At 37.0% G+C, this 18129-nt stretch overlaps 1 protein-coding gene across 8 annotated transcripts in view; it reads right to left on the minus strand.

Annotated features, from left to right (window-relative positions):
• Positions 1–18129, minus strand: part of UTRN (utrophin) — a 500711-nt gene that overhangs the window by 156798 nt on the left and 325784 nt on the right. Inside the window, exon 1 of one of the 8 annotated variants that reach the window (XM_004752764.3) lies at positions 2983–3395. The exons of the other annotated variants lie outside the window; for them this stretch is intronic. Within the exon in view, the coding sequence (XP_004752821.1) occupies positions 2983–3033 (51 nt within the window). The 5' untranslated portion in view covers positions 3034–3395. Of the gene's footprint in view, positions 1–2982; positions 3396–18129 lie in introns of those variants that run through there. 8 annotated transcript variants of the gene reach the window in all.

An 18129-nucleotide genomic window follows, 5' to 3' on the forward strand; every position in this document is an offset into this window, starting at 1 on the left:
TGCTGGCAATCATATCTTGCCACAAGGTCATCCTCCCTTGGTAAGAAGTTCCAGTCTCAAACTCCCCTTTAGGACCCTTCTGGGGTACCCATGGTTTCTGTCAGCTGGGATTTCCTGATCCCTGGTGAGGTGTCACTTTGAGGGAACAGTAGAGAATGCCTCCTGCCTTCTGGATTCCCAGGGAAGCTCAGCATTCCTTTTTCTGGTTCTAAGAGATGAGGAATGAGTACCGAATGTAATCTGTCCACCCCGCCTATGCTGGAGAACAGTCCTGGCATCATCTGTTTTGAGATTAGGTAACCAAAATACAGACTGCAATCATGTGCCAAATACTCATGTATGAATGGATACCCAACATAAATCACAAGACCACTGGATTTCTTTAAAATTCAAAAATGTCAACCATAATTCCCCCTTTCAATTGCTCTCACAACATTCTGTCTTGACGTTACTGTGAAGATCTGCAGTCATTTGGAAATTTCAATTACTGAGCAGTGTACAGTTTTTCAGATTAGCCATCACTGGAAGACCCATCACATCCCAACTTCTGACCCTTGTGTTCTTACAGCCTGCAATGGCTTCAGGAACACAGTAAAATGACGTTTTGGCTATGATATCCTAAACTTCAGACTGCAGAATATTAACCACTGACATAGAAGTGCTAAATCACTACAGTCCATATTTTCTCACAAACAATGAATCATGGAACACTAACTACATCAAAACTAACGATGTACTGTACGGTGACTAATATCACATCACAATAATAATGACAATAATAACAATAAAAGAAGCAGATCACTAATAGAGAGGGGAAAAAAAAACAAGTCTAAAGGAATTGAGAGTAAAAGATCCATGGAAGGACTGTTCTTCAGCTTCTGAAGGTATAATGTGGCTTTTGCATTACAGCAGTAGGCTTTGGTCCTTCCCTAAAAATGGCATTATTGCTTTCAGAGCTGGGGAAGGGAGGCAGCTGTATTTGAGAGGTGTGAAGTAGAGGTACCTTTCCATAACACCAGTTTTCCTGGCAACGAATCAGTGCAGCAAAGGCTATAAGAGACTGCTTTTGTGAAAATACACAAAGGATTTTTTTAAATACTTGACTTGAAGAAAAATATATTCATGTATGACAACTTTCTACAAATGAAATATGGCGAAGAGATGAACGCTTACATAGATTTTTACAAAGGCGTCTAACACAAAAGTAAACATACATGGAGAACTTCGGGTTGTGAATGGCAGCAGGATTGTTTCTTTGAATTTGCCTTTGTCGCCAAAAAAATTAAAAAAAAAATGCCCAAATCAAGCTTTTGATAGGAATAAGCCAGCAGACATCTTTTACTGTCAACTCAACTACTAAAATAAGAATAAGAAATAAGCAGATAGTAAGATTTGGGAGTTAGAGAGGAAATATACTAATATGTCCAGTACATGTAGCTTTGCCAATAAAATGGCCAGAAGACTGAGGCAGGCTACTAACCTCTGGTATCTGACCTAGGCTTTTAAGACTAATAGCCGCAATTACAATACAAAAGTCCAGCTATTGCCTACAATTACTGCCTCTCAGGGGGTCTATGTAATGAATTATTCATGTAACATATGCCCTATACCTTTTTAGGAAGAAACAGACAAAACTATACAAACCAAGCTAGCAGACCTCTTTATGGTCATAAAGTTTGTCACCTGCTGTTCCCAGCTGCCATAAAAAAAGTTATTCTCTCCCTCCTCTGACCCTTTTAAATGGTGAGCAAGGGGAAACCATCCCTATTCTCAGGAATTTAGGTGCTTAACAATATATTAAAGCAAGAGGTCAAAGTGCGCCCTGTGTTGCAATCCTTACTACTACAGTTGGGGTGCAGGAGAGATGGGGGGGCTTCCAGCCAGGAGAAGCTACATTCCTCTTTCTCCACATTCTTCCCACTACACTGTTTCTATCACCAGGAGGGAAGCAATGACTGTGATTGTTTTGGAAAAGCTTCTAAATTTTTCAAATGACATGGTTTTATACCTTTTCCCTCTGGCAATTGCAGTTTCATTTAAAAAAAAAAAAAAAAAAGCCCATGATTCTTTAATGACTCAGTATAGTCTCGCTTATATTTGTACTTGTAACGAACCATGGGGTATTCACAGTGAAAGCCACTGAGCACATCTTTAACAACTGATAAATAATTGATTTATGTACACAGTGAAATCATTTCACTTCTTACTTTTTCTTTCCATATTGGAAGTTGAAAGAAGATAAGTGCTTGGCATCCACAGGCTAAGGAAGGGCAGGAGCCCATGAGCAGCATGTTGAGGTTTTCTGTTTTGTTTAACTATAAATGTAAGGTAGCTTTGGCAGGCTGGGCTCAATCCTAGAGTGTGCCAAGAACTTTCCTACGGAAAAAAAGAACTAAGTGCAAAATTAATGATCCAAGCGTTAAAGCTTCACAGTGCATGCAAGCACTCCACATCTAAAACAGACACTCAGAAATAAAAAAGAAAACGTTTAAGAATGGATTGTGCCCTTGTCACAGGGAGGTATCATCTCCCAGCTCAGCACTGAATCTTCAGAAAGCAGGCTGGGAAAGGCAGTGCTCCACCAACTGCAGGGAGAGAAACCTGAGGGGTCTGGAAAACAGAACCCATGCCTGATGAAGTCAGACTTTGGCATGAAAACCCAGTGTTGTTACTGCTTTTTTTTTTTTCTTTCCAAAATAACTTTCAATTAAATTACCAGTCGACTTGAGTACAAAGGATCTCTTCTGATGTGGAATTCTAAAACTGACAGGCATCATGAGAAGCCCTCCTGACCAAAGGAAAGAATTGCTAACTTGCTCTTTAGTTAAAAAAAAAAAAAAAAGTAAAAGAGGATATCAAATCAAATATGCCTTAGAAATTAAATAACCGAACAGTCACTAGACTACCATGAAAACGCATAGTTATAAAAAAACAGACAAGGAAGAAAAAAAGGTACATTCATGAAGTCCACGTTCTGCATACCTTTTCAAATTTTGTCAGCAATTCCCGTAAGCTGAAGTTCAAACCAATCATCGTCCAGTAGCCCTTGAAGCCTACATCTTTCCGGCGAACTTCCTTCCGACAACAGCTTTTAACTTCTAAAATCCGTATCTTTTCTGGCTATACTTTAAAATCCTTTGTAAAATCCTTTACAAGCCTTGCCTTTGAGCTATGGTCCATGAGCAGCAGCAGCTTGCGCTGGGACATTTTAGCCACCCCACTGTGGGTCCGTCTTTTCATGGACTTCGGAGTTCGCAAGGAACAGACCTGCTTCTATAATTTCTAGTAGCTCTGTTCCACGAGGCTGGCATGGTCTCCTTTTTCTCTGGGAAGCCCAGGATTCCCTTCTGCTCACCTCACTAATGACCTGCAGCCCACAACTGTTCTCTCCTGGGCCCCAGGCTTAGAGTTTGGTCTCAATTACACACAGCAAAAAGAAGCTATATCCTGGAAACTTGCATGAGAGAAGGCAAAAAAAAAAAAAAAAAAAGAAAAAAGAAAAAAAAAAAGCCAAGTATTACCAACTTCCTCCATTCAGACTGGTTTCAGAAAGAAAAAAAAAAAAAGTCCTGGGTAAAGAGCCAGTTTTCAAAGAGCATGACTTATGTAGAGTTCGAACAGCAAGGCGTGTACTCTTGTCTGAAGAAACACCCAAAGAGGGGACAAGAGGCCACACCAGCTTGACTCTCCCAGACACCGCAGCCTGCGTTACTATGGCAACCACCAAGCTAGTTTCAGTCCGTTTCCCTAGGTCAGGCTGTGCCTAAGGGATGCTGTCAGTGCAAGAGAACTAAGTTGTTTGAAAGTTGCTCTGTCTGTCCCAAGAGAAGTTCCCGCAACAGATCTACCAGCCCCGCTCGTTGCTGCAGGGGAGGGCAGTGGGAGGCGGCTTCGCGGGTCCCCTCATGCATCTGACAGTAGTGTGGTAATCCACTTCTCCTTCCAACACTTGTTTATTATTTTAATCAGCATCCTCCCTCCCCCCACCCTTCACACAGTTTGAAGCAAAGCTCACTCCCGCTTCCTGGAGGCCTCCCTTCCCCAAACTGCCCTGTGCTATCTCTCCAACTGTCTCGGTCCCCCAACAGATCATGGGATCTATATTTCACCCTGGAGCCCACCCATGAAAATAAAGGGGGGTGGGGTGGGTGTACAAAACAACGTGAAACACCAAATACAATATGTGTGGTCAGCTGTACTATTTCTAAAAAGATTTGGACAGGAAAGGGATGGGGAAAATACTTGGAAGGAAAGTTTATCTCACTGATACTACTAAAAGGCACTCAGACTGTTTTCACGTGGAGAATTTGCTTATTTCTGAAATAAAAATCTAAGTGAAAATACCCTAAATGTGAGTAATAACCAATTACTTCCAATGTTAAATTTTGATGTTATGTTTTTACTGCCACTCACAAAAGTACTTCTGTAAATTTTTAAGTGTTATTGCTTTAAAGGAAAAAGTTCAATCCAAATGATATCTTCTCAGCACTGCTACTAAGGACATCATTCCAAGGCAAAAATGTGGTTTTGTTTTTTGCCTTACATAGCTACTGAGTATACCAATAAAAGTCTGACAGTTATGTCCATATGAAATATATTTCTCTCATGGTGTTAAGAAATTCGTCATAAATATACATAATGTTCTTAAAGGTGACATGATCACACAAGGAATGATGTTAATCTTACTAAGTTAACTTAGTTAACTAAGTTAACTAAACTTACTAAATAACTAAGTTTACTTTTTGCATCAGGGCATAGAGCAAATGAAAAAAAAAAAAAAAGCCCGAAATTAGAATATGTATCTCCTAAAAGACTATTTGAATTACTTAAATATCAAAATTGTTAGCACTCAATCATAGGGAGAAAGAGATTCGAATAACAACGGAAAAAAAAACCAAAACCCTATTGAGAACAATATACAATATGGTTATTGTTTTTTGGATTTGCAAACAATTTTTCTTTCCCTTTCAGTCCCAGCTCATTTTCATATCAGTATTTCCATAGCATGTGTTTTACATATGCGAATCTATACAAAATTTAACAAGCTTTTAAAATATTTTCATCGTTAATTCATAAAACCAACATGTCTCTAGGGAGACATGGCGTTATAAGATTTCTAGCAGAATGTATTTCACCTCAAACTGCCCAATTCAGATTTAGACACACGCACTATTAATTTCAGAAACAAGTATGATATGTAAAATTAATCTGTGTGGTCTGTGTCAAAAAAGCATTGACATCAGCATGAAGACCAATCATCAGGAAGGGAGCAGAGAAACTTATACAGAAACTGACCAGGCTGACCCAGATCTGTGAGGGCTTTGGGGCCACATGCTGAGAGCTTTCAGCAGCAACAAATAAACTTTTTACATAAATACAAGACAAAAGGAACGACCAGCAGACCAGCACCACCATCACCAGCAGCACCACCACCACAAAAAATAAATAAATAAAGGAGAGAGCAAAAAAGAACAATCTTCCTCAGCTGGGCAAACTTCCAACTACCACCCAGGGTGCTGGATGATTGTGATCAGAGACACGTGCAAACATGCAATCCCCCCGTGCACATATCAGAAGAATGAATTAAAATAAAAACTCTGTGAACAACAGAGAATACCACAGTCTTTCTCTAAAGTGAGTCTTATATTTAAAGTGTCCTTATACCAGAGCAAGAATGATCAGGTAATTAGAACTCCAAATATCCTCTCTCTTTAGACAGGCTAATTTTATCAGGGAAAAGAAGCATCACCTTGCATATTAGGGAACCTTCCCCAAAGCATGACAAGTATCCGTGTCCTGGAGGAGACAAAGAGAGGATAAAGAAAGAGGGGAAGAGTCTGTTTCCACCTAGAATTAATTCTAAAGTGGAGTGTCCAGAAGTCAGTCTCTATACCAAGGGCTAGCTTCTCTGACCATCCCTGTAAATGCCTGACGCCCATTCTTAGAACAGACATCCTCTGCTCAAATACATAAATAAAGCTCCCAAATTACAGTTATAAAATATCAAAAACTAAGCTACTGATAAACTTGGCTATGATGACACCCTCTTTGGGAGGAAAAGGGGAAAAAAATACTCAGTGGATCCATATGGAACCATTCAAAAGGAAAAAAAAGTTAATTCTCAGCCAATTTTAATAAGAGCATAACTATAGTCTCACTAAAACACTGAAAAGCAACTAAAATATTATTTTATTGACATGTAATTGGCATTAAAAATATAAAGTTTTTAAGACAAATTGTTTATGTAAAAAATTCAAAAATATTCTATAAAATTCAAATAGCTAAACTTTAATAATATATTAGTCAGAAGTGCTACGCTCTTTGATAGCTGAGTGACACATGAGACGTAAGACTTGTAAAATATAAAAGTTAATTGTTTGTATAACTGTAAGCACATTTTACTGTTATTTGTTTGATATCTGTAAATAAAAACACTTTCTCAGTTTAAACTCTGTATACAAAATACCATCTTGCTAACACACCTTACATCTCCAATCTCCACAGTCATTTCTATTTTTAGCAAGTACTTCTTTGATACATTATCCCCTGTAATCCTGCAATCATCAACACAAAAAAATAGAGGCTTCCAGTGAAAGCAGTCAATCACTAGAGAGACTTAGTAAATTGGATGATGAAATTTGTAGTGACTAGTGTGCAAGTAAATTGTACACTAGTCCTCAAGAGGTGGAAAAAAACACAATACTGCCAATCCCCACAGCAGATCAACACTGAGCCAGGCTTCTCCACCTAAATAAGCCATGTCCCAAACATGGACATGCAATTCCATGAGGAAGCACACGTTATACAGTAAAACTCAACAATGAGATCAGTAAAATCTAAATCTAAATTACTTAATAAAATCACATTCCATTGCCAAAATAAAAAGGGCTAAATATATGTATATGTGTATGTATATACATACATGCATGCATATATGTATATATGTATATAATATATGTATGTGTGTGTACATATGTATGTATATATATACATATATATATGGTTCTGGCAAATATTTTCAAAGGCAAAGCTAATTAAGAACTTTTTATGTCTAAAAACTATATTTCACTTAATTTATTAAAAGATGACTTACTTATTTCGCAATTTCATAAAGGCAGTAAGACATTCTCTAGGGTTCAGTCAAATATAAGCAAACAGAGCAGTTACCCGTAGTCTAAACATAAGAGTTCAGAGTTTTAAAAACCGTAAAGATACATAAAGTATCTTTTCTATCCAAAACCTAATGGATTTCTCTTTACGTTGGTCAACATAAAGAATAAAAAGAAAAGAAAAGGGGGAAAAAGCTTCTTGGGAACCTCTAAAGTGAAGCATATAGAGGTCAATAGGCGATTACAAATGAATCAGCACATCATGGCTTCATTCCAAATCAAGAGCTCCAGGCATGGGGATAAAAATGTCCTTGTTATAAATTCATTTGGACTTAAGGAAAGATCCGGATTATAATGCCTTTGAAAAGAACATACACAATTCTCCTTTTCCCAACTCTTCTAACTCGGGGTTTAAATTCAGAAATAAAATAGCTGCAAAACCCGAATCATGGTCTGAGATTTCAATTCCTTGTCTGCTGCTGCTGTAGTTCTACTCAGACGCGTCTACTCAATGCATTACAGCTCTCTAGCTAACATCAGCCCGCAACCAAGTCTGTCAGCTGGTTGCCATTTAAAGTAATATACAGCCCTAAAGGGCAGAAGGTTCAACCTAAAATGGAGGCCAGAGCCCCCTGATGAAAGGCGGAACTCTCCTTTTATCCCAGAAAGTTCAGGCGATATGCTTTGTACACAAAGAATTATTTTTAATGTTCATCTCTTCAATAATGTCATCTATTCTGATAATTTTACAGGTGGCCGTTGGGAAATAAAAATTATACTTCGCAGGAAAAAAGATTCAATCCTTTTTTTATTTCCATAACCCACAGCCAGAAGATTCTACAAGACATTTTAAAAGGCACAAAGAGCTTTTTCTTTTTAAGGGGAGTGGATGGGTGAGGTAAGGTTGAGAAAGAGAAATGCCAGCTGATCTGCTTCTGAATTAGCCAACCAGGTGCAGGGGTCATCCTTCAGCAAACTTCTAAATATTTAATGGCTCAGAGAGCTCCTTATTAGGTGACTAAAAATAATGCCAAGACAAGTTAATGTTTCAAAACTATATCCTTCCTAAAAAATATGCAGCATCAGACAAGAGTAAAACCATCCCAGGCAGCCAAGCCTTGTAATTCCAGATGTCTATTGACAGCAGAAGCTTGTGGGATATGCAACTAAATCATAAAGGGTTTTGGAGAAAGTTCTTACAGGTTTTCTAATGGTTTTGTAAAGGCTTTTCTAATTTTCTTCAGCTATCCAGATTTAGAAAATTAGAGCCAAAATTAAAATACAAATTTTAGTAATAGTGAACATGTCAAGATGAATCAAAATCGTAGGTGCTGTTTTTACTCACGAGTAAAAAACTGATACTATCCCCAGGAGGGCGTGACCCCTGTAATGTGGCTATGTACTGAAGGAACTGGGCATTAAGTGAACCCAGAGGAAGCTCACACTGACCCAGCGCCACCAGCTATGATTCTGTGCATCATCCTAAGGAGAGGGGCTTTTCTGATGCCTGAAGGCCAGTTCATTCAGAGCATAGTTCCTGCTTCAACACTGCTCCAGGATCCTGCCATCTCCCGGCTTAGCATCCATCTTGGAATTCTCTGCCAAATCACACCACAAACTCTCTTGGACTTCCTCACCATGACTTACCTTCACTAGTGTCACCAATAACCTGCCCATACATTTATCACTTGAACCATTCAGACTTACAAATATGGCTCCTCCAAAAGACAGTCTATCATCTTTTTATCCCTGAGTATCCTTAGTTATATTGACTTTCTGTGCTTTTATCTCACTTCCTTCATATGTTTACTCTGAGTGATGAGTTCTACATTATGTCTTTGTTTATTCTCTGAAAGTTTTCGATAAAGTACTAGATAGAAAGTGAGCCCCGGCAATGTATTATGTAGTTCATAATGAAATCAATAGGCTGATCATAGAATGAAGAATTCCTATGTTTGATAGAACTAAATTGAGCCATTACATTTCCTGGAGATTATCAGAAGCAACAGAATTGACTTTTTAAAAATCTGCCAAATGGGGGCTGGGGGATAATTTAGCAATATTCATCAAACATTACAATTATATAAACTGTGAGCCAGAAATTCTAACCCTAGGAATCTAATTTGCAAACATGTGTACAGATACAGCTACAAGGATGCTCAGTAAGTCCTATCTGATAGGGCAAAAAGGTCAAGACCATCTAAATGTCCATCAGTAGACAACTATGTAAATAAATTATGGCAGATTTCCCACAATGGGATGCTGTGCCACGATGGAAAAGAGGCAGATAGTTTCTATGTGCTCATAAGAAATAATCTTAAATAGTATGTCAGTATATAGGATATGTATATACAGCCAAAACAGGGGGTGGGGAGGCGCGATACAGTTATGCAAAGGTAGATTATATGAAACACAGATGATATCTCTGGAAAGATGTGTGAAGAAGACAGCAATGATAGTCACCTCTGAGAGAGGGACTAGAGATCTGAGTGTTTTGAACAGGACATGTTCAGTATTTTATAGTGCATGAGAAGTTCATCACAAGCACATGATACTTTTTTCCATACAAAATTAAGTCAATAAATAGATGGGAAATTCCCAGCGAAAATACATTTTTATCTTTCTGGGTAAATATCTATTTTTTTTTAATGGTGGCATAATTAGATTTGAAAATGCCACCACGGACAATCATTTTTGCTTCGGAAAGTTTCAGAAGTTCTGAGGTGCCAGATGGTCTGACATTCTACCAAATCAGCTCTCAATAGAAATAAGCCTTCCACAGCAGTAGGCTTGTCAATGGCAAACTTTTTCAAAAAGGAGACAAAGCCTTTTTGTTCTTGTAAGTTACTCAATAACTAGTGACTCTGGCTTACTTAAATAATAACTTTGTGTCTAAAAAAGGCAGTATGCAATTCAAACTATTCTCTTTCCAAGGAAACTTGTACCTCTCTCTGTTATCTAACACTTGATATTCTATGGTATATAATTTTGGGGTATGTTTATAAAAATCAACCGACATATACCCACAAAAGAATATCTAGCCTGGTTTGTTGAAGGCAATTTTTTAAAATTATTATTAATTTTTTAAATAAACATATATTTTTATCCCCAGGGGTACAGGTCTGTGAATCCCATGTTTACACACTTCACAGCACTCATCATAGCACATACCTTCCCCAATGTCCACAACCCCACCCCCCTCTTCTGACCCCCCTCCCCTCAGCAACCCTCAGTTTGTTTTGTGAGATTAAGAGTCACTTATAGTTTGTCTCCCTCCCGATCCCATCTTGTTTCATTTATTTTGAAGGCAATTTTTGAAGCATCATTTCTTCTTTTAATCTGAGCTATGTAATCCAACCTAGGGGGCTGGCTGAGTGTCGGGTTTATACTGACTGCAGAGATGGCGCAATACAATTAGCAATTTCGTTCATGGATCTAAGTTATAGTAGCTAGAGAGAAAACAGTCGGAAGGCAGCCCTGCTTTTCATGTCCAGAGAAGTATGATTCATGTGTTGTGAAGACTGCTCTAACAAAGGGAGATGTCAGACACTGAGTTCAGGCACATTTTTCTTTAGGACCATTTCTAGTAACAGAGAGAGGTTTATAATCTCTAGTTCTACTTTAACTTTGCCAAACCCAGGAATCTGAAGGACAATTTAAATCCAGAACTTGCAGGTGATGTAATGAGCACTGGATGTTATATGCAGCTGATGAACCACTGAAATCTACCTCTGAAACTAATAATACACTCTGTTAATTAATTGAATTTAGACAAACAAATCCAGAATTTGATCTGGCAGGTGTTTTAACTTTAATATAAAAAATATGGGATGAATACAATGTAAAAGAGACTTCAAAAGCACAATACTGAACTAGTATTTATGCTTCTAGGACAGGTACGGGCAACAAAATGGTAAGCTTGGGAAGCTGAACAAATATTCAAGTGATGTTGCTACTGTACAAATATTTTTAAAATATCACATCAGAAATACCTTTGTAACTGATGAGAGCCACATAATAAAACTGATTTCATTTTTCAATTATAATTCCTCTTTTACCACACTTGTAACACATCTTGATGACTAGACTTACTGATCACTAGGATGACTGTTGGCAATGTGCAAAAACCAACTACACACTCATAAGTTAAAAGCCTGCCATTAATTAATAGATTCAAAACATGATGCATGTTATTAAGGATGCTACAAAGACAGCATAGCACTGGAAAATATGAAACAAATTTAGAAAATTTAAATGCAATCTAAATGTTGCTACAAGATATTGAGGAATTTCTATATTCTTTGACTCATCCCACCCATCTTTATTCCCACTCCCAGAGCCATTGGTTGCTCTGATTAGCTATAGCATATATTTTTTTTAAATGCCTCTTAACTACCTTTCAGTCAATACTACATATTCTTATAGAAAATGATTATGGCTCAGAATGACAAGAACTTATGTCATTAGAACATAACTTTCTCATTAGAAATTCTGAATCAGGGGCACCTGGGTGGCTCAGTGAGTTAAAGCCTCTGCCTTTGGCTCAGGTCATGATCTCAGGGTCCTGGGATCGAGCCCCACATTGGGCTCTCTGCTCAGCAGGGAGCCTGCTACCCCTCTCTCTCTGCCTACCTCTCTGCCTACTTGTGATGTCTGTCTGTCAAATAATAAATTAAATCTTAAAAAAAAAGAAATTATGAATCAGATCCTACTACTACTACTAGAATAGTCTGAAAAGCAATGTAGAACCATCTTAATAATGTGAGAAAGCAATAATGTTATGAACTAACTTATTTATATTATTACATCCCAGCCCTAATGTATTATATCTTTCAAGGCATAAATAAGAAACAACAATACTCACAGTTAAGAGACCTGGGTTGTGATTTGATCTGTAATAACACTTATCCAGCTGCCTGACCCAGAAAAAGACACTCAAACCCTTGTCTAGACTTTGATTTTACTTTGTAAAATGAACCTCTCACACTTCAGCAAACACTCAAATACTCTCATCAAGAAAGACATTCACCAGCACCATATAGTTGATAGGTCATTAGTTTCAACAAAAATTCATTGACAGTTGGATAATTTTAATTACAGCACAACTGAGACTTAAATACAATTCTATGCATTACCAGGAGTGTTTTCATATATTACCCCTAAATTAATAAAAACTCTGATAACTATATTATTACAATAAATTATTTTGAGAAGCATGTGTATGTTCTCTTAATATTTGCATATATGTTCACCAAAATGCTCATAACTTTTAACACTGGCTACTATTAGTAGCACAATTTTAAAAACAAATACACATATTATAAAAAAGTTCATCACTGATCACAAATTATTAAAAATCAATATTAAGTAATAAAATATCCATCACGTTAGCGAAGTGGTTCCTGAAATAACAATACCCTTCCCATTTTGTTCACTGATGCACCGCCAGAGATGACAACAGTCCCTGACACATAGTGGACAACCAAAAAATAGTCATTGGATATGAATATACCTGTATATTAAGCTCATAAAATGTTAAGACTTCACACAACTTGGAATAACCAATATACTTCAGTGACCAACTCTTTAAATATCAAAACGTCTTCATATTATTTGGTACCCTCTTGCTACAGCTCTGTCACTCCCCTCCTAACAGAATTGATTGAAGCCACACTTCTTGAAGCTCTCTCTCCTCAAATTCTTTACTGTTTCCAATTAGCATGACAAACCAAACTAAATTCTCTCCAAAAACTAATCAAAAACCTACGTATTTTATCTCCCCCTCTATTGTTTCATCTATAAAACTAGTACAATAATAGCTGATTTCAAATGCAAATTAACTATGACTTTTTTAGAACATGTATACAATATCCTTATATCTGGCAAACTGTGTTTGGTCCACAGAAAGCATGCAACAATAATAAATAAAAAGCTCATTCCCTGCTTACAGCTTAAAACCCAAAAGTTTTTGATACTACCATATCAGGTCTTTACCCTTCTTCAATGTTCTCCATATCCCAGTGCAAAAATATCTGAACTATAATGGAGCACTATCTAATAGAACTTTCTGTGATGATGAAAATGTTCTCTATCTTTGATGCCCCAAAGAGTAGGATGGCCATTGAATACTTGAAATGTAGCTAGAGTGATTGAAGAACTAAATTTCTTTAAAAAGATTTTATTTATTTGACAGAGAGAGAGCACAAGCAGTGGGGAGAAGTAGAAGGAGAAGAAGCAGGCTCCCCTCTGAGCAGGGAGCCCAATGTGGGACTCGGTCCCAAGACCCTGAGTTCATGACCCAAGATGAAGGTAGACACGTAAAAAGACTGAGCCATTCAGGCATTCCTGAGAAACTAAATTGTAACTGTTTAATTTTCGTTAATTTTAATTTTAATGTTGTTACATATGGCTAGTGGCCTCACTATACATGCCAGGCATGATTTCTTCACAATATTCTCAAGGATATGCCTTTCTAACGTTCTCCAAGACATGCTCTACTTTTTCTCCACTGACAGGATTCTCTTTTCTCTTCAACAATAGCCTCCCTTTTTTCTATCCATGGAAATTTCATCTAGTCAACAAGGTCCAATTCAGTTTCCCTGCTCTGCTCAAGCCTTGTGCTAAAGCTTTAATTCAACAACTTCCTATTAATAGCACTCCTCTTTCTCCTGCTGCACTGTTATCCTCTATATTTCTTACAGCCTGCCTTGATTTGTTTACAGGTTGTTTCGTCAATTTATCTTCCCTCCAACCCCAATAGGGAGCAAGTTCTTTCAGAGAAAGGGCGAAAAAAGTTGAATTTATTTGTCCCCCAAATAACCAATAGAATGCTAAACATACAATCACTGCTTAACAGTTGTTAATTAACAGGAATAAAAACAACTAGAAATTATTAAAAATTTACATCCTTAATGTCATTTTACAATTGAAGAGAAAACCATGATCTTGGCAGACACATATGTTCACAAAGTTACCAAAGTAGTTAATCTCATTCAACTTTCAAATAAAAAAATTTCAGGGGTTATTTTAATATTTCCATTTGCTGAAAGGATCCCAAGTTACTTTATAAAGATTTTCATACTTTTCTTACTCATACATTTCTTCAAAGAGAGGTTCTAGTCCCTCTTCTGTAAACCATTCAAGCTTAACTTCTTGACAACAAGTTAACTTGACTGTACTTTTTAAGAGTCATATTTTAAATTTTAAAAGAAAGTGCTGCCCTCTTGTGAAATGAGGTAGAAGATTTATCTTTTCACGGACAGTTGAGTAAATATTGCAAAGGTATTAAGAGTTAAATTTTAACACTGAAACAAAACAGTGTTTATCTCAAAATTGTATCTATTTCCCCTGAGGTCTCTCCCTTCTGGTCTTGGTTAATTTTTCACCCAAATGAGGAACCGATCATCAGCTTGTGCTGCTCACAAATGTACTATAACTAAAAAATAACAAATGATGGGAGTATCTTCACTATAACAAGAATGTATGAAAGACTGTAGTTTTTAAAATTTTATTACTGAGGGGACAGTGGAAGAGCCAGTGACAGAGAAGATGAGTCAATGATAATGTGAGAAGTTCTGAGTCAACCCATTAACCCTGGGCAAGAGCCTAATCAGTCTTTAATCTACTTATTTACATATAAAGTGAGCATTTTAATAATACCTTGTATTGCATAGATTTGTGTTGAGACTAAGTGAAATACCAGAACTAAAATAATTAGCATAGTCTCTGTCATATGGTAAGCGCTTTCTAGATTGTTGAACCAGTAGTAATAATATTACCATAAATAAGATTACATTCTTAACAGATATTTAAACAATAAAGTCCCTCAGAAAGCCTAACAATTGCAATATATGCCATCTTTTATTTGGGCATCTATTATATGGCTCACGTACTAGATGCCATAAAAATATTACTTTGAAGGAGCTCACATTCTGCTCTCCCTGAAATGCCTGGAAAACCACTCCCTGATTTCATGAAGAACAAGGGTGAGTAGAGTCACAATTCACAGAAATGACTGCTATGAAACCTATGGGCTTTAAGGATCCAATTAAAACGCCAGTTTGCTTGCCCGTTTGACAAATAATTGATCATTTGATCAATCCTAAAGGTATCAAGAACTAGAATAGGAGAGAGAAAAATTCTAACAGTAGAGAGAAAAAACATCCCATAGTGTTTCCTTTTTTCTATGGAGTGAGCTTCTTAGAATGCGATTTTTGCCCCCCCACCCCCCGCCCCCGGGCCTGGATGGAAGGAGGAAGAGAGGTTAGGTTGGCTAGACAAAGAGTAGATCTAGCCATCCTGATCTTTCTCCAACATTTCCAAACATGAGAAATTCACAAGCCAGTTTTCATTTACCCACCACCTTGGGACACACATGTAAATAGTTACCATTTACATAGGAATATTAGGAACAGGTGTGCCCGTAAAAGAACACGTTCAAAATTTAGAACCTGCTTTGATTCCGTGCTCAGCTCTCTAAGGACCCGTATATTTAATCTTCAGGAAATTCTTTTGTCATGCAGATTTTTTGTCAAATTAAAAGCCATCCCCTGATATATTTGCTTTAGCAGTTTGAATTTTTATGCATGAGAGGTTTTCTTAACTTGGGAAAACATTCCATTTCTTGATTGGTATTATGATAGAGAATAAAGGAGTGTCTGGATAATGAGGTGAAAAAGTGCCTTAAGGAAGAATATGGGTCTAAGATTTACTAATATATTTTTGGTACAACTTCCTTAAAAAAAAAAATCCCTTTTTAAAGACAACCCATAAAAAAATGCAGGAATGACAATCACGCTGTTCTATTATTCTAATTAGTTGCCTCTCTGTTCAAATAGCAGACAGCCACAGAGGAACCTTGTAACATTTTGGTGAGCTAATTGAGAAAAAATCTCCAATTAAATGTTAAGGAAAGAACATTAACATGAATATGATTTATAACATTTTAAATTAAACAAGGCTTTGATTTTACTGGACTGCAGGCAAAAGAAGTATTGATTCATCATCCACCTAAGGGATAATGTTTCTAACAAATAAACAAAGGTTAAAAAGGCAGGGAAATGTATGCCTCAATAACTTTTCAAACCGAATAGAATTAGATGACACTGTAACCACTAATTCCCTTAATCTTGTAGAAGGGGTGCAAGTCTGACAAAGCGAACGATTAAGCAAGTGCAGGAAAACAGAAGAAGTCAACCTAAGTCTTGTTACCATTTATTTAATCAGGTAAAACAGAACCTGCTCAGCGACCCATAGCAAAGATCAACAAGAAAAGGTTTTCAAGTTCAAAGAATAAGAGAAATGTGCCACCCCAGCGCATGCTAAATAATAAGTTTTCAATAGAGGTGTGTTGATTCAATGCGATGGACCACTGAACACCATTTTGACATAAATTTTTTTAAAGACGTGCTTCCTCCCTCCCCAGCCTCCTTCACCAGGAGTCAGTGCCACCTGGGACATCTTGCACTTGCTGCCAGTCAGAACCAGGCTCTGAGTAGCTCTAAACACTGTATCACAAACACAGCTTTCTGCAAATCTCCCACAGCTTTTTTCCTGCTACTGTTAAACTACCCCTGCCCCTCCGTTCTGCCCAGATTTCTTGATAACGAACGTGAAGGCTACTTTCTCGGACTCTTTTTTTTTTTTTTTTTCAGATTCTTACACTTTTCCTCTAACCCTGAATATTCTATTTCCTGTTGCTAATCAAAGAGCTAAGCTTGAATTACCCTGGTGACTTGTATCAACTACCTTTCATACTGCAAGCTCCACTGTACTATGTGGCTCACGTTTCCATCATTTTTTGAATTCTTGGGTTTCCTCCCTTCTTTCCACGTTGAACTAGGAGCAAAGCGCAAGGAGGAATACAGAAGTTGTCTCTGAAGCCATTAAATTAAAATACATTTTCAAAACAAAATCCTTTGTAACTACACAGCATCTAAGTTCTATGACTTAGATCTAAGTTCTATGACTATTTTTAAAAAGGAAGTCTATAATTTTATTACATTAAAAATTATGCATAGTAATTAGGACAGACATATATAATTCTTTAAACTACAGTATCCTCAGGGAAAAAAAATTACATGAGAAGACATCAATAACTGGGCAAATTTCCAGCCATTGGGGCGCCTCCGTGACTCAGTTAAGCCGCTGCCTTCAGCTCAGGTTATGATCCCAGTGTCCTGGGATCGAGCCCCATATCAGGCTTCCTCATCAGTGGACAGCCTGTTTCTCCCTCTCCCTCCACCTGCCACTCTACCTACCTATGCTCTCTCTCTGTCAAATAATAAATAAAATCTTAAAAAAAAAAAATTCCACGCCTTTAGCTAATTCTATGCTAACAAGATTTAAATTAATTAGCACTATATACTGAAATGAAGATAAAGTTAGTTTCTCTGATAAACTAAGAGTTATGAAATCATCGTTTATTATTTTTTTTAATAAAGCACTGTGGAAAAAATAAAGCTAAAAAAACCCTGCTGGGGAAAAAATATGAATTAGGCCTCTAAAAATAAATGTATGACTGCTATGTAGCCAAATTTGTAATTAAACATAGACCTAGCTCTCATAATTTTCTCTTCATTTCTAAATCTCCTTGGATTATTATTAGGATATTAACAGTTTGTAAAACTAATATCATGTGTTATAAAATATTTTCTTAAATGCTCCCTCACTGAGATGAGAGATCATTAATTTTGAATACCCTATTATTTTATGCCTAAAGCCTAATTCCATTAGAAAATGATTGTACCTCTATGAAACTCTCTATTTTGGCTCTTTGGATCCAAAGTGACTTATAAATATCAGCCATTTCAACCAGTCAGACAAAGTGTTTCAGTACTAATTTTAGAGTTCACTTAAAAATGGCATAAAAGAAAAAAATAAAATAATAAAATAAATAAAATGGCATAAAAGGATGATAAAAGTGATTTGCATGAATTGGGACCCACCAAATGGAGGCTGCCCTGTGGCCCAGCCCACATCACAAATCGAAGCTGAAATCAGCCTGCTTTAATGGAAACGG

This window comes from Mustela putorius, unplaced genomic scaffold (assembly GCF_011764305.1).
Source record: "Mustela putorius furo isolate JIRA1106 unplaced genomic scaffold, ASM1176430v1.1 tig00003863_pilon_pilon_pilon, whole genome shotgun sequence".
NCBI lineage: Eukaryota > Metazoa > Chordata > Mammalia > Carnivora > Mustelidae > Mustela > Mustela putorius.